Source organism: Lissotriton helveticus, chromosome 1_1 (assembly GCF_964261635.1).
Source record: "Lissotriton helveticus chromosome 1_1, aLisHel1.1, whole genome shotgun sequence".
Taxonomy (NCBI): Eukaryota; Metazoa; Chordata; class Amphibia; order Caudata; family Salamandridae; genus Lissotriton; species Lissotriton helveticus.
This window is the reverse complement of record NC_136057.1, coordinates 1,317,544,384-1,317,569,878: the sequence shown is the minus strand read 5'-3', so window position 1 is coordinate 1,317,569,878 and position 25,495 is coordinate 1,317,544,384. Positions and strand designations below refer to the sequence as shown.

Sequence of the window (25,495 nt, the reverse complement as noted above, 5' to 3'; positions counted from 1 at the left end):
GAGTAGACCGACCCAGGGGCCGAGGGGGTGGGATCGCCATTGCCTACAAGGAGAAGTTCACTTGCCGCCTTCTTGGCTCCCCCCTCGAAGACTGTGAACATGCCCACTTCTCTATAGTATTCTCCCCACATCTTGTCCTTACAAGCATCTTGATCTATCGCCCGCCTGGTCCATTAGGGTTATTCAACAATTCCTTGCTGGAGGCCACTATTAACTTAGCTTGTACATCGAGTAATTTTACGATCTTGGTAGACTTCAATCTCCATTTAAACGAGCCTCTCGCCACCCATGCAGGTGAACTTACCAGTGACCTTCTTGCCCTTAATCTCTCTCAAAAAGTCAATACTCCCACTCACTCCGATGGTCATCTTCTCAACCAAGTGTTCTCCAGCCTGCCTGACCTCAAGGGTAGTGACCCTATCCCCCTGCCCTGGACAGATCACTCTTTGGTAAGCCTGCTCTGGTCACCACCGACACCCAGACACACGACACAACCATCCTGGACACTAGGTCGCCCCTGGAGTAGGCTACCTATTGAGGATTGGTCTCAGAAGCTTGTAGAGACAACACCCAGCTTAAGCCAATGCCCGATACAAGCTAATGAGGTCTTTCCAGACTGGATCGAAGAGTAATTTAATATGGTCCTTCCCAGAGTTAAAATAAAGAAGATGGCGGTCCCTCGAAATGCCCCTTGGTTTACCCCAGAATTACGCACCCTGAAACAACAATGAAAGGTGAAGGAGAGACATTGGAGGAGGGATTTTCTTCCATCCAAAAAACAGGACTATAGACTTGCTATTCTTGCCTACAAATCAGAACTTAGGAAAGCACAAGCAGTCTACTATGAGAGCAGAATCCTAGCGGCATCCAACTCTTCCAAAGAAACTTTCAATATCATTAAAAAGTTACTTAATGCCCCCGCTCCGACATCAGCTGCAGACCCCTCGGCCCTACGGTGTAATAAACTTGCAGAGTTTTTCAATAAAAAAACCATCTGATCTTTGAATCCCTCCCTGCCCAAAACACCGATGATCTTCCTCCCCGTCTCCCTATTAATCCCCAAGTAGGACCTCCTGCGCACCTCCTAGAGAATTTCCCACCTATAACCATAGAATACTTTACCTCCAAGGTAAAGAGTGGTTCCCCCACCGACCCCGCACCCTTAAATATCTTGAAACAGGTCATGCCTATTATAGCCCCCATCCTGGCCAATCTGATTAATGCCTCACTCTCCACTGGACTAGTCCCTCCCAAATGGAAGAGGCTAGGGTCAAAGCTCTACTAAAAAAGCTCAACTTGGACCTTACAGATCTGGGTGACTACCGCCCAATATCCCTTCTCCCGGCCATAAGCAAGATAACAGACAAACATGCCAACTCTACGCTCTCTGGATTCCTAGAAACTCACAACCTGCTCCGCCCCTCGCAAACTGGCTTCCTACCTCGCCAGAGCACCGAAACGGCTTTTTTGGAAGTAGTCGAAGAGAGCAGGAAAATCCTGGACTTAGGAGGTTCAGCGGCTATTCTGCTCCTTGACCTGAGCGCCGCTTTCGACACGGTAAATCACTTGATTATGATCCAGCGGCTCAGGAATATAGGAGTGGATGGTGCGGCACTCCAATGGCTAACCTCCTTCTTAGAGCGCAGAACCTATCAGGTGTTCGAAGGAAATACTATCTCCAATCCCATATCCCATCAATGCGTGGTGCCTCAGAGCTCCTTGCTCAGTCCTACCCTTTTTAATGTCTATATGTCCCCTTTAGCTGACATAGTAGACCCACACGGTATTCGTATAGTCACCTACGCTGATGATACTCAGCTGGTAGTAGGGCTTAATCAACCCGATCAGGAAACCCACACCCTCTACTCTTGCCTGAGCGATATCTCAAATTAGATGCACCAGTCCCAGCTTAAACTTAATGGAGGGAAAACTGAGATTATTATCTTGGGTAAACCCATCAGTTTCAACCCCACTCTGATGTGGCCCTCTTGCATGAGCCCAGCTCCCACTCCTAAACCAGAAATTAAGAGTCTTGGTGTATGGTTGGACCAGGATCTCAGCCTCAGGACCCAAGCCAGGAAAACTGCAGCCCTGTGCTATTGTAGTGTAGTTCCTACATTCCCAATAGGCTCTGCGCATTGGAATCATATTTTCAGCAGTGTAGACGTAGGACTGAGGTTATCTAGGTCTCTACTGACTATATTAGACTTAAGGTTTGCCAGCTAGCTCAGAGGTCACTAGAAACTTTCTTGAATAAACGAGGAGGAGTTTAACCTCCCTGAATAGACAAGAAGGGATTAGCTTCTGACAACCATAAAACATGACAACTTTGCTCTCCCTGAATAAGAGTGTATCTCTAGAGTCGTGTGAAAACAATAGACAGCTATTTCACTCAGTCAAATGTGCGTACTTAGTTTCACCAGAATGCAGAGAAAAGAGAGACGGGCGTTTTCAATAAAAGGTGTTATTTATTGAGCAGTCTTCTTCCTCATACAAGAGAAATGAATTGCCACGATTGTAATACTCATGGTAAAGTAAAGTGCGTACAGTAAAAGGAGGATTATAAAATAATACTGTAAAAGCATTGATATGGTTTCTTAGCCATATGATACTTTAAAATAGATAAAATATATACATACATATATACATTGACTAATCGTACTCAACTGGTGCTTCTAAATACGCCTACCCCGGTGTACCTGACCTAAGCCTAATACGTGGGAAGGAGTAAGTAAGTAGCAGTTTAAGTTAAGTTTGTTTTGCCAAGAATCTGTCTCAAGAATTCTCTGTAAGGGTTTAGTCCGTTCCGTACCTGGGTAACAGAAAGCAGGAGGTCTTGTATCTCTTTCTCAGGACTCGATATCCCAGTAACCGGCGAAGGTATCTGGAAACACCGGAGCTGGATTTCTCGGCAGGAGAAAAGACAGCGTCTCTCTCAGTGCGTCAAAGAGGAGGGGCAGCGTCCGTGGGCTCTCGCATCAGCTGGTCTCTCGGGCAAGTAGATAGCTGCTCTGCTCCAGAATCAACACCGTGTGTTTGCTTAAGGCAACGTTGGTATATTTATACCTGAAAGGTGCCTGGGTTTGACATAAGGTTGGACATAAGACGTCAATAAAGATGTCACTAAGAACTGGCCGTTCTTACAGTGCTTTACAGGAGTTCTAGGACGAAATCAAAACAAAAGCAAGGGGGATTTCCCAGGTTGCTGGAGGCTTGGTTTTGTTTAGAGAACTTGGTGTGCTTACTAGGGGGCCGGAGAAGTAGCCTTGCTTAATGTGACAGCATGTGCTACGACTGAATTATGGATATGATTATTATGCCGTTGTTTGGACATTATTGATTATAACCGGACAAGGGCATAAAATAGGAATATCGATTCAGGTTCCTAGATAAAACACTACACTATGGCCTCCTGAGAACGGCGCGAAAGGTTTTACCCCTCCTTCCTCCTATGGCAAAGAAAGTAATGGTCCAATCCCTAATACTCTCCAGGTTGGACTATGGGAACGCACTGTATTTAGGCACGCCCATCTCTGCTGTTAGGAAACTTCAAACCGTTCAAAATAGTGCTGCAAGGCTATTGACAGGAACTCCCAACAGACTCTCGGCCAGACGTGCCCTCCGCACCCTCCACTAGCTCCCGGTTCAAGAGCGGATCAGGTTTAAGGCTCTGTGCCTTCTACATAAAGCATTACAAGGACTCAGCCCACCCACGATCTCCACTATTATCCACCATTATAAAGCCAGTCGGAACCTCTGCTCAGATGATCTCCATCTGGCAGAGACACCTAGAATCAAGAGAACCAGGAGCGGCGGCAGACTCTTTTCATATAACGATTCCAAACTATGGAACTCCTTGCCTCTCCACTTACGCGTAACTCAAGACCTTGCTCTTTCCATAGTTTCTTGGCCTCTGTGTTGGTGTCTTAGCGCTGGGAGGCCTCCGGGTAGCCATGCGCTCTATAAATGCACTTCCATTCCATTCCAAGGTAAAGGAATTTGGCTACCTCTGTGTTATCGCTCAAGCCAGTGGCAAGACAGGTAAGGCCCCCTTAATGGCTAAAGCAACCAAAAATCTTGAGGCAAGCCAAGAGCACCAGATGCTGTGGTATGACCAAAAGGCTCACTGGTGGAGTACCAACCAACACAGAGGTAACACAGAAGGTATGAGTGTTGGAGCCTGTGGCTACTAGTGTCTAGCAGGACAAATGGAGTGGTCCCTACCCTATCCTTGAGAGGAAAGGTGAGGTCATTGACCTTGACCTAGGCACTTGCAGAGAGCCTCATAGTCATCCAGGTAAACTGCCTGAAACCTTTGTATGATGGGTCTTATTTGGCCATGCTGATGGTCACTGATGAGGATTAGGAAGCAGAGAGTGAATCTCACCCCCTACAGCCCAAAATATGTCTCAGTGGAAGGAGTGGTCTTTTCAGGCACCCCCTCTGCCCAATAGCAAGCTAACTGCAGGCATGTCCTGGAGTAGTATGCTGGGCTCTTTTCCCTAACTCAAGACACACTGGTGCACCCATGATGCGGAAATTGTAGACTGCACTTCTGTCAAAAACAAAATCTACAGGCAGTCTGACCAAGTTAAGGAAAGCATAAGAGCTGATTACAGCAAGATGCTGGAGCTAGGGGTGATTGAGTCCTCTGACAGCCCCTGGCTTTGCCCTGTGGTCTTCGCCCCCAAGCTTCATTCCAAATTTGGGAAACCGTAGCTGAGGTTTTGTGTGGACTATAGAGGCTTCAGTGCTGTAAACCAAGACAGATGCAAACCCTATACCAAGAGTTGATTAATTGATTGACCGGTTAGGGGCCGCTAAGTTTCTCAGTACCTTTGATTTGACATCAGGGTTCTTCTAGCAGATTGTTCTGACCCCAGAAACAAGAGAAAAGACCGCATTCTCAACCCCCATGTACACATTTTCAGTTCACTGTTAAGCCATTTGGGTTAAAGTATGCACCTGCCACTTTCCAAAGGCTGGTGAATAAAGTCTAGGTTGGAGAATATTAGTGTAGCATCTCTGGATGATATTGCTGTCTATAGTTCCACTTTGCAGTATCACCTGATCCATCTTGGAAACATCCTTCAGGTTCTGCAAGCTGCAGGCCTCACTATCAACGCTAGGAAGTGCCAGATAGGACAGGGCACCGGTGTATACTTGGGCGACCTTGTTAGTGGAGGCCAAGTTCAACCGTAGCAATCCAAGATCCAGACCATTCTGGACTGGGAAGCTCCAACAAGCCAGACTCAAGTCAGGGCATTGACTGGGTACTACAGGAGGTTTGTGAAGAGGCGTGGTACTATTGTGGCACCCCTTACAGAACTTACCTCTAAGAATCAACCAAAAAAGGTAAACCGGAAAGGGAGCTGTCAAAAGACTTTCGACACCCTGAAGGAGGCAATGTGCTCTCACTCCTTCTCTAAGCTCTAGATTACTACAAGCAGTTTACAGTGCAGATGGATGCTGCTGAACCTGGAATGGGAGCTGTCATATCTCCAATCAACGATAATGGCCATGACCAGCCTGTTGCTTTCATTAGCAGGTGGTTACTCTCCAGAGAACAGTTTGAGTGCCATTGAGAAGGACGTCTTTGCTGTGACTTTGTCACTGAAGAAGCTAAGGGCATACCCGTTTGGTACTTACTTCCTAGTTCAAACTGACTACAGGCCTCTCAGTTGGCTGATGCAAATAAAAGTTGAAAACCCCAAAGTGTTGAGGTCATCCATCACCCTATAGAGAATGGACTTTACAGTGGAGCACAGACCTAGGGCTGAAAACGAAGACTCTTTTGGAAAAGGTTTGTCTCCTCATCTTTAATTGGGAGGGGTGGGAGGTTATAGGAATGTGCCGCTTTTTTGCATGGTTATCCCTATTTGTGCCTGGTATTTGATGCACATTTGAATAGTTGTAAGCAAGTCCCCATTACCAGTGTTATTTCCCAAAAACAAGGCAGCTATTCAATTGTTCCCCATATGTGTAAGAAAGTGCCCTCTTTTTGCATTATTGCCCCCACTTTTTGCTAAACTGCTGATGTACTTTGACTGAGTGTGCCCTGCGTTCCTGCCAAACAGGTAACCGGGGCCTATGTTCTTTCCCTAAACTGAATTAGAAACAAAACCCAACTGGCACTCTTTGGCCTTAGGGCAGTCCCTTGTAAATGGTACCACAGGTACCAAGGGCACTGTGGCCAGGGAAGGGCCCTAAGGGCTGCGACATAAGCCCCTAAGGGCTGCAGCACTTATTGTGCCACCCTTAGAGGCCCTGTACCTTTAAACACACACATTGCCTGCAGGCTGCATGTTTTGGTGCAGAACAAAGTGAAGAGTCGTCATGGCGCACATCCCTGTGTGCCATGCCTACAACCCACTGCCCAGGCATAGGTCAGCCGCCCCTCTAGCTGGGTGCACTATACCAGTGGTGAGGGTAGGGGGGCATGAGCCCTGTACCCTTACAGTGTCTAACCCAATTCTTAGACATTGTAAATGCAGTAATGCCATAAAGATTATATGGTGCTTGGAGTTTGTCATTATGAACTCCACAGCATCATAATGGCTTCACTGAAAACTGGGAAGTTTGGTATCAAACTTCTCAGCACATTAAACCCACTCTGATGCCAGTGTGGGGTTTAATGAAAAATGCACTCAGAGGGCATCTTAGAGATGCCCCCTGAAAAACAACGTAACACTAGTGACCAGGCTGAGTTGCTGCTCACCAGCTGCCACCACCAGACATGTTTCTGGACCCCTGGGTCGAGAGCCCGCTGCTCTCGGGGGTCTGAAACAATGCACATGCTGGGACGAGGTGCCAAGCGTCCTCCCCCAGGATGGGCAGGGTCCACAAAGAGGAAGCTTCAAAGGTGTGCCTCCTTTGTGAGCTACCCTAGGCCTTTGCTGCTTCCAGCAACGGGCCCCACCGGTTCTGTCCCCCATATTGGGTGGGGAATCGGCGGAAAACCAAGTGAGGAAGGGAGGTGTGCCCACCTTTGCCAGCCCCACCCCTCAGGTGGGGGAGGCGAGGTGAAGCACAACTCTTAGTCCCCACCATCTTGCAGATGGGGGGCCCAGCCAACCAGAGTGAGGCATATTCCCCCTGCCCACTGGAGGGTGGCATAATAGGGGGTGTACCCACCCCAAGGAAGGGACCCATTGGTCCCAACCTTTACCTCCCTGTAACACCCCTAAATCTAGTATTTAGGGGCAGCCCTGAACCTTGCCTCCTCAGACAAGAACCGACTTAGAAGAAAAGAAGAAGAATGACCAAAGAAGCATTGCTGAAGCTACGAGGAGGAGGACCCACACTGACTTGGCCCCAGCCCTACTGGTCTGTCCCCACCTCAAACCTGCAATAGGGAAATCACTGTGTTTCCTGCAGCCTCAAGAACCCAAAGGAACTGGCCTAACTTCCAAACCTGTGATCACTGGATTTGAACACCAACAGAATCTGGCCTCAGCCAAAACCCTGGGTCTGCACCCCTCTGCACCCGATGCCTACAGCCCTAGTTTGGGTGCCCCAACACTATGAGGAGGTTTCTCCAGCAATCCTCGCCTGAAATCTGGTGATCTGACCTGCCTCGACACTCCAAACGATGCCTGCAGTCTCTTTCTGGAGGATCCCTCTGACTGCGACCGGAGCTGGTAAGAAAACCCGCCGCCTAAAGACACCCCTGTACCCGATGTCCCACGGCCTTGGATGGCCCAACCGACGTTGTCCCAGCATCCCCAGGCATCCCAACTTAGCTCTCCAACTGGTGGTCACCTCCAGAAGATCTTCGTCCTTGATCCTACAGTCTTTGTTGCAACCGGAGAATCCCAATCGAAAACAGGGCCCCCAGCCGCCAAAACATCACCCTGCCCCCAGCCGCCAAAACATCACCCTGCCCCCAGCCGCCAACACATCACCCTGCCCCCAGCCGCCAAAACAGCACTCTGCACCCAGCCGCCGCTGCGGGTGTACTTTGGGTGCTAACTCGGATCCCTCTTTACCCTAAACCTAACACCAGGAGCTTTGCTCCCACAACCCTGTGGCCAGCTTGTGAGCACCCACCAACCAGAGACCCTCTATCCCCCATTGGATAATATTGGGCCTCAGCATTCTACACCTGGCTGCCCTAGTGCAGCTGAGGGTACTTTGAGAGTGCATCCTTGACCTTGGAGGAACCCTGGTTCTAACCACGGAATACCAACTTACACAGATAACTACTTACTGTGTAAACCGATAACTCACTTTCCTTCCATAGGATTGCATTGACTATTTTTCTTAAAAATTGTTTTACATGTGGCCAGTTTTGTATGAGAACGTGAAAAACTGCAAATAAAAAAAACTGCTTTACTTAACTTTTCTCTAGGAAATATCCCAGTGTGATATCTAGGCATATGTAGTTGAAAAAGTAATCCATAAAGTAATCTAACTAATTTCCACTGTATTGAAAAGACAAACCTGTAACAAAGACATTTTCATCCAGCTTGCTTGTATTGTTCAACCTGCCTTGAAAAGTACAATCTACACTTACCTGTGGAAGGCTTGTTTGGTTCTAGAAAATAAGTACAACTAAATAATATTTTTATGCAAATCAAATTGGTCTAAGTTCAGTCTTTGAGTATGTGACATCATTTGCTGATTGAATGTTTACAACAAATGCTTAACATCTTAACCTCTGATAAAGCCTTGCTTCTCGCCCACACTACCACAAGTAGAGAGTAAGGTGCTATCTACTTTTACCTCTGCCTACCTTTGGGGTTCCACTGTACTCTATGCACACTATACCTCATTTTGGTATAGTATATACAGAGCCAGCTTCCTACAATATGGCAATACGTACAGTGCCCATGTGAGTCCCTAGTAGATGGTACCAGGGGCATGGGTACTAAAGAGGGTCCCTAAGGGCAACAGCATGTATTGTGCCACCCAAGGGACCCACCACCAAACTCATGCAGGCTGCCATGTCAGGCTGCTTGAAATGGTGCACACAGAAATGAAAATATTACATGGCACACACCCTGTGTGCTATGCCCACTGACAATGCATGCAATATTTGTAAGTCACCCCTGCAGCAGGCCTTACATCCTATGGCAGGGTGCATTATATTACATATGAGGACATATCTGCATGAGCAGAGATTCCCCCTGCGCTGTCTAGTCCAGTTGCTAAATCGTACAAGTAAACAGGGTGGCCATCTTTGGTTCAAACATTGGGCACTGGTCATTATGAGTTCCCCAGCTACATGATGGCTTAACTGAAACCTATGGTGTTTGGTATCAAACACCTCGTCTTAATAAATCTGTTCTGTTGCCAGTACTAGATTTATTATAAGCGGCCATAAGTGCCCTCTGAAGATCTACCAACCTCTAGTGTGCTGGGTGACTGGTATTGACCAGCCTACCACCACAGACTTGTTTCTGACACCCTGGAGGTGAGACCCCGTGCTTTCTGAGGTCTGAAACAATGCCTGCTCTGGCCGGAGGTGTTGTCCCCTCCTCCAAGCAGGATGCCTATTAATCAGCATATCAAGGTTGGAGGCTTTTAAAGGTCTCTGCCACCTTTGATATGCGACCCTGGCTTCCACAGATAGGGGAAATGCCACCCCCTGGGCCCATTTGGTACCAGGACGGGTGGGAAAATTATCTAGTCAGGAGGCAGGTTCAGTATTAGGCTAGTTATACCCTAAGGTGGTCTTCATGAAGTGAACCCGAAAAGTAGAATTCCAATATGTTGTTTTTTTGGTAAAATTAGATGTACTGGGTCAAGGTTATGTCTATTCCCCACAGTAAGTGGTCATATGTGTGGTTTAGGTACCTCAGAGGTAAGTAGCTTATTGGCTACTACCTTGCACTCCCTTCAACGCCCTTAAATTGAGTATTAAGGTGGCATCCTCGACACCAGGAACTCAAATTTGACGGACACAAGAAGGACAAAGAAGAGCGAAGAAGCGATAACTGAGGACCAGCTGCGGTCTTTTTGGCAGCAGACCTAGCCTACCTGCACCTGTCCCAACAAGTGTGGCAAACCAACTCGTCCTGCTGCTCTGCATCTGCCTGGCTCTTCGAGCAGTAGCAGCACCCCTCCCCCTCCCCATAGCGCCTTGAGACACTCACGGCTAAGTAGCGCGCTTTACAAGTACTCTGATTGATTGATTGATCTGCCAAGAACCCCTGTGGACTACCAGCATTTCACAAATTGCCAGCAATATCCATGGAGTAAAGGAGCTACTCCACTCCAGCTCTCAATCACCAAACCCCAAATTCTGGTCCACCATCCTCCACTCCTTGATTCTACCGACGCAGCAGCAACTCAGGAAGAGGTATCCGTGCTCTAGAAGTTTACAGCTTTCTCCCCACCAAGTGAGAAGATGCCAGGACCTACTGGAGCCACACAGCACCAATACCTGGGGTACCGGATTTCTTGCAGCAACCAAAGCCTTTTTTAGTCCAGTCCGTACTCCAAGACTGAGCAGCCGTCGAGAGACGTCGGCAGACGTAAGCTGTCCTGTTATTGTCCGTGAGGGCCCGTGATGCACAAGGCTACCGACTTAAGGACTCTGCACCCGGGCGCTCTAGCCCTGGTTTCCACTGTTAGGAGTCCCCGGACTGGTTCCAAAGTCCCCCACTGCAGTCTGTTTCTAGTACTACTAATTTCCCACCTCCCCCCACATCCTTTGGTGTAGCGAGCAAAGCTACCAACCTGACTAATACCTCTGCATCCAGATGCTTCAGGGTAGGTAAAGACTAACTATTTTTCTAAATTGATCTGATTTATTCTCGAATGTGTCTCCCAATCATTGCCTCAGTAAATATAACAAATGCTTAACACTACCCTCTGATAAGCCTAAACTGCTCTCACACACTACCACAAAATAGAGCATTTGGATTTATTCCTTGTGCCTCTGTAAGCCAATAGATATTTCCTGGACTCTCTATATAGTGCATCAATATGAGGTACACTGTGCAGAGTCCGCTTCCTACACCACCTTTATAGTCCAAACCCAGACACCGATGTGATTTACTGTCCTGTCCTCTGATACTCCTGTTGTGGGCATCAACTACTTTGAAGTGCCTTCTCCTCAGTCCTATCCTTTGTCAAAGGGACAATTCGAAGCAGCTCAAATTTGAATTGACCCACAACACAGGCCAGGATCCCACCTGGCTGTCTCCACAGCGGAATGCCTCACAAAGGTTCAGATGCCTAATCCTTCCCCTCTAACATGGTTCCGTGGTTATAAAGAGCCAGTCTTATCAGACCCACCATCTCTCTTTACAGTGTACATGCCCCACTTATCAGCAAACCTTCCAGGGATGTGTGACGTAATGTGAAGGGCATTTCTAGAGCGCTCTGTTACTCCAAGGAGTGTCCTGGCACTCTGCACCTCTATGATAACTGAAAGATTAACCACTTATCCTGCTAAAAAAGGCATGTTTTCAGTTTCTTTCAAAACTGGGAAGTAGCTAAAAGGCTCCTAAACTCCAAAGGGAGTTTGTTCCATGTTGAAGGTCCTAAGAGTGAAAAGGACCTGCCCACTGGGATTTTGTCCAGAAAGATGATGGCTGAACGCAGACGCCTGGATGAAGCATAGAAGCAAAACCTTGCTCTGTGATACCCAGCGCCAGACTGATGGAGCGCCCTGTGTACCAAAAGCAAGGTCTTGAAAATCATCTTCTGTCTAATGGGAAGCCAGTGCAGCTCCCTAAGATAAGGGGATAATTAATTGTCAGAATCGGTCCTAGAAGAGTACGGGCAGTTGCATTTTGGATCACCTGCAGCTTACTAATCAAGTAAAAGGGTAGGCCAAATACAGTGCATTGTAATTCTAGATGTTAAGGCCTGTACTACCAGTTTTAGAGCATACAAAATAAAGGAACATGCAGGAACTTTCTGCGCGCATAACAGATAAGAGGTCTCTACCACTGCATTAACGTGAAACAGAAAAGAGAGCTCACCGTCAAACTTGATACCTAGAGTTTTTGACAGAGCTAGTGTGGCGTAGTGGAGGAGGAGCTTCCACTGGTCAAAAAGACTGCCAGGGCTCATCTGCTCTTACACCAAAAAAGAGTAGCTGTCTTTCCTGCATTACATTTAAGCTGGGGGCAAGTTAGCCATTGAAAAAAAACTGTCAGACAGGTTCTGCTTTTTTTACGCCAGGAAACACTTCATCCCTACCCCAGAAAAAAAAAGTAACTGGGTGTCGTGAGGATAAGAGATTATTTTTCCTCCCAGTGCCTCTGCCAAAAATACAAGACGAGTGAGACATTCATTGAATAAAGTAGGGCTCCAGGCTGAACCCTGTTGCACTCCCACCTGCAGATCACAAAACCCAGATGAAATAGATGGGCACCAGAGCTCTTGGCCTCTTCCCTCCAGGACCAAAGTCAACCAGTCCCAGGTGCGCAGATAATGCTCCGCTCCCATTCTTCCCTTATATATTTCCCACCCTAGCCACCAGAAATGTCAGCAGTCTACATCTCTTGTCTGAAGTTTGGCAGCTCCTTTCTAGGCTCTGGACTTCCAAGGATTATTCCACGGACCTCCATGTTATGTACCATCAACAGACACACGCATCCCCGCGCGCACATGCAAGTATTATGTGATGTCCAACGCCACACACATTCACCATGTAGACTATGGATGAGTTAAGTGCACAGCAGTTGGACTTTACATGAGTAGGATGTTCGGCACCACTCTAGTGACATGGGTGAACAGGCATGTCCACACTGCTGAGTCCTACTAAACACACAATGATATGCAGCCACCACCACACCTCTTTCAGTATAACTGTAGTGTTTGGTGCGCACCTCACAATCTAGCAAGAGTGCATTCCCATTTGACTGCCTAGGTTATGGCTCAGTAGCATGGTTTGTTTTTTGTGTTCAAAAATTGGTACTGATGATCTAGATCAGGGGCACTTAGGGCAGGTGAGCACCTCCATCACCATGCTGGGTATTTTTCCATCCCAACAGTGACCTATATGCTACAAAGTTATGGTGCACTGCTGTACATATTCTGTATTTGCCTCAGTTCATTTTCTGGCATGCGTGTCCTTTTTCATTTTGTCCGACAAGTAAGATTTTACTTCTTTGTTCAGCGCTTCATACGCTGATTTTCATCTGACAATCTTGTCTTTTGTTCCCTAGCAGAAAAACTTGATGTGATAGCAGGCTCCTCAAAGGTGAAAGGGTTATCTTCTTCAGAATCTGAGAGCACTAGCGAGTCGAGCAGCTCTGAAAGTGAGGATTCTCAAACAGGTGAATGAACAATACACTGCATTAACAGTTCTCCCTTTGCCATGAGACCATCAGTCCTTGTCGGTAGAATCTGTGCTTATTTTGTGATTATGGCATTGGTGAACACTTTTTGCATGGTCAGTCACTGGTATTCTCGTAAGAAAAACTGCACCTGGCTCCAAATTGAAGTTTGTCCCTTTTATCAATCCGGAACAGAAGATGCTGTGTGTTTTTTTGGTTTTATTTATGGGTTTTTTCTCAGGCTTCAACTGTAAGAATAGAATGTGAGTGTAGAATGTAATGGGGAGTACACCTGCTATATTTCTATTTCATTTTGGGGAAATTTGTCACATCACACCAATCTTTTTTTCATTGCCTGTCACAAATCGAGGCACAGGGAATAAAAGTCAGAGCAGGCGTAGGAGTTATTCCCACTGTGATGTGTATCTTAGTCAAACATCTACCCCGCTCCTTTACTATCCAGAGTGGGTTGTGGAGAGCAGGCGCAAATAATGTAGATTGAAACCGGGTCAAGTGATGGATTTAGAAACACAATACGTTTTCTGGCATAAATTAGGTAGCTACTTCTGTTCCAAGCGCTGCTGAGATTTTTCAGTAAACCACACTCAGTGTGCTGGCCCACTTTCAGCATCCTGTTGACCTTTGCCTCCAAATCTTTTGAGTCTGTTTCCCATTTTAGTAGACTCTACTTTAAGGTAAGTCAGCATTATCTTATGTTTCTGTAATCCTGAATCATTTTAATATTTATGTTGTGATTGTCACAAAATACTTATAGAGAGACATGTATATTTGTATCGTTTGTTGTCGTAGTTCACATAGTAAGCCATTTAGGCTGGGCTGACCTAATTTTCACAAATGTTGCTTAACACTTGTTACTGGAGTTCCTGAAATTACACCTTATGGTGCAGGAACAACACAAAGGATCAGAACAAGAGTGACTTTTGTTAGGGTCACTTGTGTATTTTATTCCTATTTTTTGTGCTAAATGCTTCCCCATGTCTAAAATGGATGAAGAGACACTTTCTGTGTTAAAGTATAGCACTAAATACAGGTGTTACATGTTTCTTTTCTGGATTCACATGCTGTGCTTTATTTCCTAATCTAATGGTTAGGTCTGGAATTCTCCTCATGTAGTATGTCACTTTTTTTCGGTCTCGTCTGGGTAACGCATGGGCTGTCTCGGCAAGACATTCTGTATTTGGTACATGGGCTAGAAGAATCTCCCATGTTTTCAGTTGGCTCATGTAAATGACCTTTGTAAATGGCTGCTTTACATTACCAAATGTGGTTCATGTGTCCCGCCTTTTGCTGTTCCGTACCCTCCCAGAAGGCCCCTCTTACATTTCTTCTTCCTTGGTTTTTCTTGTACCTTTGTTTGTGGCACTATTTTCTTTTTTGATCAACCAGGCTCCCGCCGCCTTTTATCTGTAAACATGCCGGCTGCGATCTCCTCGGCTCTTGCCAGTACAGGAGAGGGTTTCTGCTCTTCACCCTCCTAGCTGCGTTTCTCCCCCTGGGATCCCAGCAGCCTAACAATGTGGCTATTTGCGAAAGGATTGGCCCTTGCTGACTTCCTGTGGGCAATGGGCCTGGTGGATGTGTGGCGGGCACTCGATCCTATTTGCCCAAAAATATGCCTTCCACTCGGGTGCGCGTGGGAGATTATCTCTCACAGATTACAAATTCGGCTTAGTCAATCAATTACCAGCTTTTAGCTATTTACAGCGCCTAGGGAAAAGGTTCTCGACCACTCCCCAGTCTGTGCAATATGTGGTCGACGAGCCCCCTTCTGAGGGAAGTGTGATGTTGCTTAATCCTTTGTAACTCAAAGTGTCGCAAATTCAGGCTGGCCTTAAGCTGGCCACCGAACATCACTTTAAAGAACATGAAGGTAAGGTAGATTCGACCCAGGACCTGTGGGAGGCCTTTAAGGCAGTGATAAGAGGTCAGGGGTGTTTCATTAATTGTAGGTAACGGAAAAGGGAAAAGGGCATGGCTAGAGACGCTGGAGAGAGAAATTCAGGCCTTTGAGGCTGAAATGGCATCAGATGACCAGACTAAGTGCAGCACCGATTGGCTGTCAAATGCAAAGACTATAGCGATATTGTAGAGGAGGCGACGAGGGCTAGACACCAGACGACCCTACATTGCCTAAATGAGGTGCGAGGCATAGCGGACTAGCTCCTGGCATGGTTAGATAGGAGAGAGCCAGCATCAAAATTGGCATTTGAGGTTATTAATGAGGGAGGGGCTCAAGTAATGGATAGGCAGTGTATAGCTGATGCCTTTGTGGCTTATATGAAGTTATACACCCAGTCAGCGCAGACGTCTGTCTATGAAACACAGGAATTGTTAGCCACCCTTGGAATGCCATGCCTCGCAACGGCTGACCGAGATCAACTTGAATTGGATCTCACAGACAGTGATGTCCCACAGACCATTCGGGGGGAGGAGGGGGGTAAACGCCGACCTTCATTATTGAGCTCAAAAGGAGGCAGTCCCGCCGGTTTGCCTTTCACGTCAAACTGGCGTGGCGGATCACACCTCTGCTGAGTAGTCTCACCCTTGCTGTGATCCTGGCCCTCTTCACCACCGAACTTTGAATCCAATGAGTCCTGTAAGGAATGAGGAGAGCGAGGATCAGGAAACTGACACCTTTCCGGTGACTTAATTTTTGAGCTGTCGCGCAAATCATATCTACGCTCAGAAGTTTCAGGAGTCGGTAAGCGTGCGCGCAAACCTTGCTTCTGTTGTTGCTGCCGCTGATTCCTATTCCACACCTTTTTAGGAAAGACTGGAAGCTCTTCCTTCTCAGGTTGGGTCTTTTGTTGAGTTTGTGTAAAAGGTTTAATTCCCAGATTATTGAGCTTAAGGATTTATATACTTTAGCAATAATCTTTGGCAATTCACGTTGCCTATCCACGTCAGCAACTGCCTCTCGGCGCTGACCCACCTGTAAGCTAACTGCTTCCCCATTTACGTTAGCAAGGATCATTTCGGAAACAATAGGGAACACCCCCACCAATCTCACAGCCTCTGCCCTGTGTTAATCTTGAACCTTTTAGTACGGACGGAAGAACGATCATAGAGGGGATGCCAAAACACTGTGATTATACCGCCGCAAAAACTGTCCCCCAGGTGGTGCAATCATCCAGATTGGGAATAAGTCCTTTAGGTAAACTCATAGGTAGGGATCCTGTGTTTCTCCACAGGTGTAGTAAGTGGAAAGACAGCTTTGAGTTGCTCAAATTTTACTGCAAGCCAGAAAGGGAAATCATCCCTATTGTGAGGATGTTTACCCATCACTGAATTAATCATGATGTGACTAATAAGACCACCAACATTTCCCAGTGGGTGTGCAGCAGCTCCAGGCTTAGCCACCTGAATACATAAACTGTATTAAAACCCTATGTATATGTATCAACGATGTATGCAACTGCCGTAGCTATGCGATAGGAACATTAAGGAAAACGGATTTCATATATGCACGGACGCTGGGAAAAGTAAAAGTTCACTGCACGATGGAACTTATCATGGCTCCACAGCACGGGTCAATTAAGAGGACTGAGAATTGACACAAGACGTGTAGTAATTGGTGCGGAAAATAGAATGCGAATCTTACATTAAGTATTTTGGACATATGATATTCTACTTTGAAACCCAAACCTGTGAAGTTTTTTGGACAAACAGGGTGTAAACTATATCGCTGGTGAGCCTTGAGGAAGCCCTGGTAGGGCGAAACGCGCGTCGGCTTTTTGATGTTCTGTATAAAGAAATAAAAACGGACTGATCTGTAGCTACGTGATATTTATTGATGGGGAACTCTATAATACAAGGATAGTGTTGCAGAAGAGTGCCTAACGCATGAAGGATGAGAGTAACTCAAGCATGATGTGCTCTGCTGTTTTTGTTAAGGAACATTAAGGTAATTTGGATGTGGTGTAAACCCAGCCAAAATGGGCCACGTGGCCCCATCGACTTATTAGAGGCCTAAACGGACCACAGAAAAAGGATGAGGAAGGGCGCCAATAAACTATATGGTGTGCTGCCAAGCTGTCAACTGAACTTCAAGTAATCGATAAGGGTGATAATCCCTTCACTGCCGGAAAGGTAACCCAAGAATAGAAAACCTCGAAGCGGTATGCTGCATCTGCCTCAACCACAAAAATAATATCAGCCCCATGTTAAGTACCATGTTGCAGGGATTCCACACATACACAGAACTATGCACAGGAATATGGGATCTCTGTGTATAGAGGCTTAGCCTTCCCACCACCTTAGTGCCCACGAACACAGGACTGACTAGCTATAGTGTCTCACTCGCTCTCTTACACACTCATGAAGAAGCAAGTGAGTAGACGCCCCAGAACACAACACTGCCGGATCTCTTCGGAATCGCAGTAACAAGACACACCTTTTCGCTCACACTCTCGTGCCTGTCCTCAGTAAGAACTGATTGAAACACAAATATAGTTTCAAATGTTTATTTTAACTATTGTGCTCTAAACACAGTATACGAGCCACAACCAGCATAAAAATGCATAAAACTAACACAGCATTGCAGCAAGGGCATATATCATAAAGGGAGATGTCTTTGTATAAGACAGTGGATAAAGGACTAAAAGACCGAACCACCCTCTCCTTGGTGAGCAGAAGTATTATTATATAGTAGAATATTTCCGGGCTTTGTCAGCAGACTCCATACCTTAGTGCCTAGATGGTATATCTACATCATAGGAACCGCATTGCTTTTCTCCCTAGATAGCTCCCTCTCCAAGGATGTATATTCTGTACATGAATCCCCCATAATATCAAATTACGAGTTTCCAGCAGCAGCTGTGTTAGCATGTTTTGTCTAGGTGCTAGCGACTGACCAAAACAGAATAACAAGGGGCATTGTTTATCGACCTTGCTCATAGTGCTCAGACTAAACTCCATGAACTGGCATAGAATGAACAAAGCAGACGGTTCTCATGTGAAAGGCATAAACAGAGTTTTGCAAAAATAAAGCCATGTAGTAATGTGCGCAAAAGCAGCATCATGGTTGCTGGGCTCAAGCTAACTTCGCGATGGCGACCATGTCCCTATTGGCCACGTGACAAGTGGACGCATCCCTTGCAGGGTGGGGTGCCCACTTAAAACATCTAACAGTTCAAGGACTATAGGACATCAAACACAAAAGCTTCCACATCAATTACCTAGAGCTGCAAGCTATTCACCTTGCTCTCAAAGCATTTTTACCTCATCTTATGTAGTGCTGTAAAATCACAAGCAGTAACTATTTACATTCCACACACATGGTCATTTCTGTACTTACATTTACTTACTCCATTCCCACCTTCTTGCTGGAATACAATCGAACAATGGAGTCGATGCCCGTGCACATTATCATAGAGAGGAGGATTCACCTTACCTCATGACTCGAAACACTTCTTCGAAGAAAAATTGTAACCACCCGGACTCAACACTAGATGGCAGGAGTATGGAAAGCATGTGAATGCACAGCTCTACATGCCAAGTACAGATGCTTATAGGGTAAGTAACATAATCCTTTCTTTTGACCCTGCATCCATCATGGGGGTGCTTTTAGCAGTTAGACTGGATAAGGTAAGAAATTAGTATAAAGCTGGCTCTGCATAGTGAACTCCCCGCCATAGTCAAAGACTTAACCCCATCTCCCTGCCAACTTCCCTACCATTTCTTGAAGAGCTGCTTCTAGATGTCATGCTGTTCAGGTCATGCACAGTGATTTGGTGTTTTAATTCCATTCTTTCCTTCCTATTGGCAACAGGTGATTGTTAAAGTTGTTTTATTCGTTGACCCAAACACACTTGTGCCCTCCCTGGTTGACCCAGCACTTCCTATAGCAGAGGCATCCTTTCTTTGCGGTTGGCTTTCTCTGCTGACTACAGTAGGGTGTTGCATTTTACTCCTGAGAGTGGTGTTGCAAGAAAAGTTTAAAAGCAGTTTGTTTTATCTGTTCGATCTTCATTGGTTCACTATGCTTCAGTTATGACATTGCTTGGTTTGTTACCAGATTCACAAGAATTGAAATGTTGTGTCTATGGGATATGTACCTGTAGATACATATCTGCATACTCCTGCCACCTAGTATTGGTAATGGACATTGGAACTTCTTTTTGTTGAACAACTCAGTTGTAAGACCTGTTGCAACTCCGTCCACAAGGAGTACAAGCTCCTAGACTGACTAATTTTTGCTGACGTTTTGGATCCAGCTCTTTGACACTTAGGGAACAATGCTTTGTAAGACAACATGTGAACCTGCTCTGCACAACCAGTGCATTGACTCGCACAACCTCATTGGCTCGCAGTCCGCAAACTTTGGTGCCCTGTACTTTGTCCAACACACTTTGAAAGCATCCCGTCCCGTTGTGAATCTTGAATATTGCATCAATGAAGTGTTCTCTCTCCCTATGACGCATTGTTCAATGAAATCATGTTCTAAACTATAGATTTTGTTTCCAATGAGTCTGAATTGCACATTACAACATTAGCTCATTACTTTATGAAACTGCGATATGAACTGTATTTTAATTTATTTAACTATCCTTTGATTTAAAACTTTGTGAATCATAACTATTTAGCATTAAAAACAACTTACTAATATACCTTGGTGCAAATTTACTTGGTGCTATATGTCAATTAACTTATGGGAGTGCTTCCATCAGATTATTCACGTACAAGGAATGATTGTTCGAACAACCACTCCAACCACAACTGTAGGTAGCAAAATGTACTGGTGGTAGAGTTCTTAAGTCTTGTATACGCAGTCTTTACATAGACAACCATAACATTTTATACGCACCCTGGATCATCTGTTCATATGTTAAAACATATTACATTGACTACCACCGTAATAGTTACTGGCAGTCGACTACCTCAAAGTGCTGGCTGTCAATCTAGTCCTGAAAGATTTCCTCAAGCTCATTTGGGGGGAAACAGATCTCCTAAAGAAACATGTCTGCCATTTACTTATTCAGAAGCAGCACACACTCACTCCCCGCTGCTGTCTGCTCTTGCTCAAGATATCCGGCATTGGACAATCTGCAGTTGGTTCACATGCTAGTAGACCATGATGTGGTGGTGCACCCCAATCATCAACAATTTAGCCACCCCCAGAAATGCACAGCATCAGAACTTAGCATTTGAGCCTTGTGTGGTTGTAGATACACAAGCTGTACATAATACTGCCATCTTGTGTTGGATCCGTATGTGTGGAAATTGTTTTTCTTCAAAAAAGTCATAGAGTCAAGGTCAAGAGGTACTGTGACTCAACCTCTTGGCAGTAATGTGCCTGGTAATCAACTCCATTGTTATATAGTTTTCTTTTTGCCACCAATTTCGAACATGTTTTCCGGTTCAACTACATTGTGGTGCTCTTTTTGATCTACACAGGTTCCACCCATTGGACAAAGATTCCGACCTGTACCCTGCCCGTCCCTACCCTGCTGACGACTCCACGTCCTACCATGAATTGATTTGTAGGTCTTCTTCCTTCCACGAGGTAGATCTACACACTGGGCGTTTTGCAGAAGATTTCCTTTTTGAGACCCTGTCATCCACCCACCACTGCACCCAGTACCTCCCCATTCTCAGGGGGCATGCTGCGTCAACCCCCGGACATCTTTCATGACCTCGTCCACGCTAGAGTCATCACACCTAGGTTGGATAAGAAATACAAAGCTTCCCCTACTGACCCCTGTACATTTGTGGCAAGCTCCCACCAACTCTAGTTCTCATGACTGCCCGTAAGAGAGACAACTCTCAGACTACTGGGAATGCCATTCCACCAGATAAAGAGTGCAAATTGACTGATGCTGCAGGCAAGAGGGTAGCTGGAAAATCGTGAATCCATTGGCGGATTGCCATTCCATTGGGCTGCTCTCCAGATATGACCATGCCCATTGGGATGAGATGGAGGTGCTCCTAAAAGCTTCTCCCTTAGGAGCACAAGAAGGGGCCATGAGATCAAAAATGAGGGAAAGCAGATCACCACCATTCGCTGCACTTCAGCTGCTGACACTGCTGCTAGAGGGATCAAATTCAGTGTCCTCCTGCACAGGCATGCCTGGCTCTGTATCTCTGGCTTCTAACCAAAAGTCCAGCAAAAGTTGCTCTACCTGCTATTTGATAGCCAACTGTTCGGGCCACAGCTGGATCAGATGAAAAAAAGATCTAGATTCAGAGATGGCGAAACAATGGACACACTGTAGACCACCTGCTCCTTTTGGCATATGACCTATCTTTCTTTAGAGGGACCTACAGAGGCAACAACTCAAAATTCAGGGAAATTTGGCTCATCCAAAGAAGCTCCCACGTTGACTTCCCACTCTTCCCCCCGATCACACCACATCGGTCGGGGGCGCATCCAAAGGTTCTTTCCCACTTGGCGGAACATTACCTCCAATCAGTGGGTGTTGGATATTATTCAACATGGTTGTCTGGAGCTCTCCTCCCACCATTCCAGCTTGCAAACACAAACTCTCCCCAGAACCAATGGCTACTCGGGGAAGAGATCAAGCGCTCCTTCTCAAAGGGGCCATAGAACCCGTCCCCCACCAATCACCAGGGCACAGGAGTATACTCTTTGTACTTCCTGATCCTCAAACAAGAACGTTTTCTCTGACCCATTCTGGTCCTCAGGCCCATACAGGATTACATTCTTTTAGAGCACTTCCACATGGTTACTCTTCAGGATGTCATCCCGCTACTTACATGGCCGCTCTCAACCTGAAGGACGCTTATTTCCACACACCAATCCACTTGACACTTAACTGGTATCTCAGGTTTGTATTCAGCAGAAAGCATTACAAGCTCAAGGTGCTCCTCTTCGGATTCACATTTGAACCCGAGGTGTTCCCCAAGTGCCTTGCGGGGGTATCCGATAATTTGCACAGATAGGGTGTCCATGTATTCCGCCATCTGGATGACTCAAGAGTGCCAACCATCAGAACTGCTGTGAACACACTCAGGTCACAATAAACCTCCTCCACCAGGGTTTACTATCAGTGCTTTAAAATCCCGCCTCCAACCCCTCTGGATATAGCTCTACCTTGGGGCAATCCTCAACTCAGAAGTTGGCATGGCCTATCCAAACATTGCCAGGATATAGTCTTATCTGGCCCTAATCACTCATTTTCAACCAGGCCACCAAGTCATGGTCAGGACAGTCATGAGCCTGATTAGCATGATGGCCTCTTGTATTGCCATAGTGCCCCATTCCAGGTTACACACATGTCTGTTGCAGGAGTACTTGGCACACCGGTAGTCCCAAGCGGATGATCGTTGGTAGCACCTAGTGTTGATCAGCCACCGCACTTGTCGCTTTCTGCAGTGATGGAACGCCAGCAACCTGTTGTAAGGGCAGCCTTTTGTTGATCCAGTTCCACAGTGGACCATTACAAAGGAGGCCTCCCTTACAGGATGGGGTGCGCATTAATAGGACCGGGCTGTCCAAAGCCAGCAGGGATCCAGTCAACAGGGTCTCCTCATCAATTGCCTGGAACTGCTAGCTGTTCACCTTGTATTGAAAGCTTTTCTTCCCACTTGACTGGCAAGGCACTCCTCATCAACACAGACAACATGACAGCCATGTATTGTCTTCAGAAGCAAGGCGGTAAGCGATCTCCCCAGCACTCTCACCTAGCCCAGAGCATTTGTTGGTAAGCTTTCTGACACAAGATCAATCTGCTAGCAAAGTACCTTCCGGGAGTTACCAACCTCCACAGCAGGATTGCGGCAGCAGGTCCACGAGTGGGAAATCCACCTGCAAGTCCTCCTCCAATACTTCCTCCTTTGGGAACTCCAAGAGGTAGACCTCTCCGCCACGGTACAAAACTCCAAATGCCATAACTCTACCTCCAGGTTTCCACACCCACAGTCCAGGGGCAATGATCTATGGATGAGTTGGTCCGAAATATTTGCCTATGCTTTTTCTCCTCTTCCTCTACTTCCATTTGTGGTTTGAAGATTTCAGCAGAAGTCTCTCTCTCATCCTGGTGTCTCCCACCTGGTCTCGCCAACCATGGTTTACCATTCTGCTCGAGTGGTTCCACACAAAAGCCTCCCCAACAGGCTGGACCTTCTTATGCAGAACCATGGAAGAAACAGGCACCCAGACCTCAGGTCTTACAATCCTGCAACCTGGCTCCTGAAGTCCCAGAGTTTGGGTGCCTTAATCTTCTACCAAATGCATGCAGGCTTTCTACCCGTGCTTGTTTTGCTGCCAAGTTGAAGAGGGTCATCTACTAGTGTCCTTCAAAACACATTGGCCCTTCCGTAGCCAATGTGTAGGATATTATCTGCTACTAACTTCACTTTCAAACTTGTGGTTGGGCATTCCCTTCCATACGACTACACCTAGCTGCTGTAACCGCCTATCTTTAGAACAGGCAACCCATCTCCCTCTTAAGAATTCCAGTTTATAAAGCTTTTATGGAGGTTCTCCAGAGTAATTCCTACCAGCTCCGACATTAAACTTGAACATTGTACTGAGAAGACTTATGGGTTCTTCGTTTGAACCCCTCCACTACTCCAGTTTCTGTGTTGTAAAGTGGCATTTTTGTTTGCCATCACTGCACTCAAGCCTGTCAGTAAACTTCTGGCACTAACTTTAGATGAACCTTTCTTCCAGATACACAGGGATAGGGTTGTCCTCCACACCAACCCTAGATACCACCCAAAGTTGGTCTCACATTTCCACCTCAATCCATTGAACTCCCTGTCTTTTCCCCTAAACCTGACTCAATAGCACATCGGCCTCTCCATATTTTGACAGGACTAAGCCATTAAGAAAGACACAACAGCTCTTTCTTGCTTTTTCCACACTTCACAAAGGAAAGGCCCTATCCAAATCAAGTATTTAAAGATGGATTGTAAGGTGCATCCAAACATGCTATGCTAATCCTAAAAGTGCCTTGCCCATTCTTCCTAGAGCCCACTCCACTTTGGAAAAAGAGCCAGCAGCCACCGATTCGGGAGATTGGGATCCCGGTTCGAGTCTGGGCATCAGTACAACATCATGTGAATCTGGGCAAATCACTTAATCTCCCCATGCCCATGGATAGCGCCTGGATACCATCATGGGTGATCAGCCGTGCTATATAAATCTACAAACTTTAACTTTAACTCTGTGGCCTTCCTGATGAACATTCATATAGCTGGAATTTGTAAAGCAGCCACCTGGCCTACACCACATACTTTTAAAAACATGATTGTGTGGATGTGCTTATATGCCAAAAAGTCAGTGTTGGCCAGTCAGTACTCCGTACACTTTCTTAATCTACTGCCACATGTGCTACAAAAGGCAAATTTGACTTATCCTGTAAGCATCTGTTTGGAACATATTGTGTGTAGATTCACATGCGTCCTCCCACCTCCCGAAACCAGGCAGTGCTCAGATACCTAAACAGCCTTTTCTTTTAACATCCACAATACGTTGTACACATTATGGTTGTCCTTGACAATTAACTCAACTTACACTACTTATCAATTGAGCAGAGAATTTTCTGTGGTAGACTCTGTGTCCTCCTGCATTGTAGACTATAATAGAAGTCATAAATGGTGTTGTGACTCTGGAGTTCTTTGAGTAAAAAGACATTGCCATGTCCAGACCCCACACTAAATGGTCGAGGTATGCAAAGCATGTAATTGTACAGCTACAGACAGATGCTTACAGAGTAACATTTTCCTTGTTGGGTGTTATCCCTGTCTTTGAATTTTATGTAAACAAAACAAATATCTGTGAATTGCAGAATAGACAAGTTAGAGAGGAAAGTGTACTTTGATGTGTTACTACTTTTTGATTGTTGGATTTCAAGAAATTTGAAGCGGACCTTCCTCTGCGCTTTGCAATTACGTTGTTCTGTCTTATATTTAAGAGTCTTTGATATTTACTCTTGGGTTAATTTAACATCTATGTAAAAAGTCATCAGCGTAGCACTTGCCAGTCATTAGCTAATTAAATTAATTAATGCATTCGTTGAGGGGAAAAAGCATATTCAATTCATCCTTTGGCAGGTTGAGTGAGTAAGGTTTTTAATTTGCAGTGAATTAGTTTGTCTGAACCTATCTTGTCCTCTTTGCAGAAATGGCACCAAAACTTAAAAAGAAGGGGCATTCCAGCCGTGAGCAGAATAAGGTAAGCTTACCGTAGGCCAACTGGCAATGTCTAATAGTTGAGTGCATGTAGAAAGGTATTCATTTTGAAACCCTTGTTCAGTCAGGGATCAACAGTC

General features: G+C 46.0%; 1 protein-coding gene across 7 annotated transcripts in view; it reads left to right on the top strand.

The window, feature by feature from the left end:
• BRD4 (bromodomain containing 4) overlaps positions 1 to 25,495 on the top strand; it is a 1,377,132-nt gene that overhangs the window by 849,541 nt on the left and 502,096 nt on the right. For 6 of the 7 annotated variants that reach the window (XM_078681876.1, XM_078681859.1, XM_078681843.1 and 3 more), the window contains 2 exons: positions 13,128 to 13,238; positions 25,346 to 25,398. In XM_078681876.1, the coding sequence (XP_078538002.1) occupies positions 13,128 to 13,238; positions 25,346 to 25,398 (164 nt within the window). The remainder of the gene's footprint in view (positions 1 to 13,127; positions 13,239 to 25,345; positions 25,399 to 25,495) is intronic. The other variant, XM_078681852.1, reaches the window with a different exon arrangement.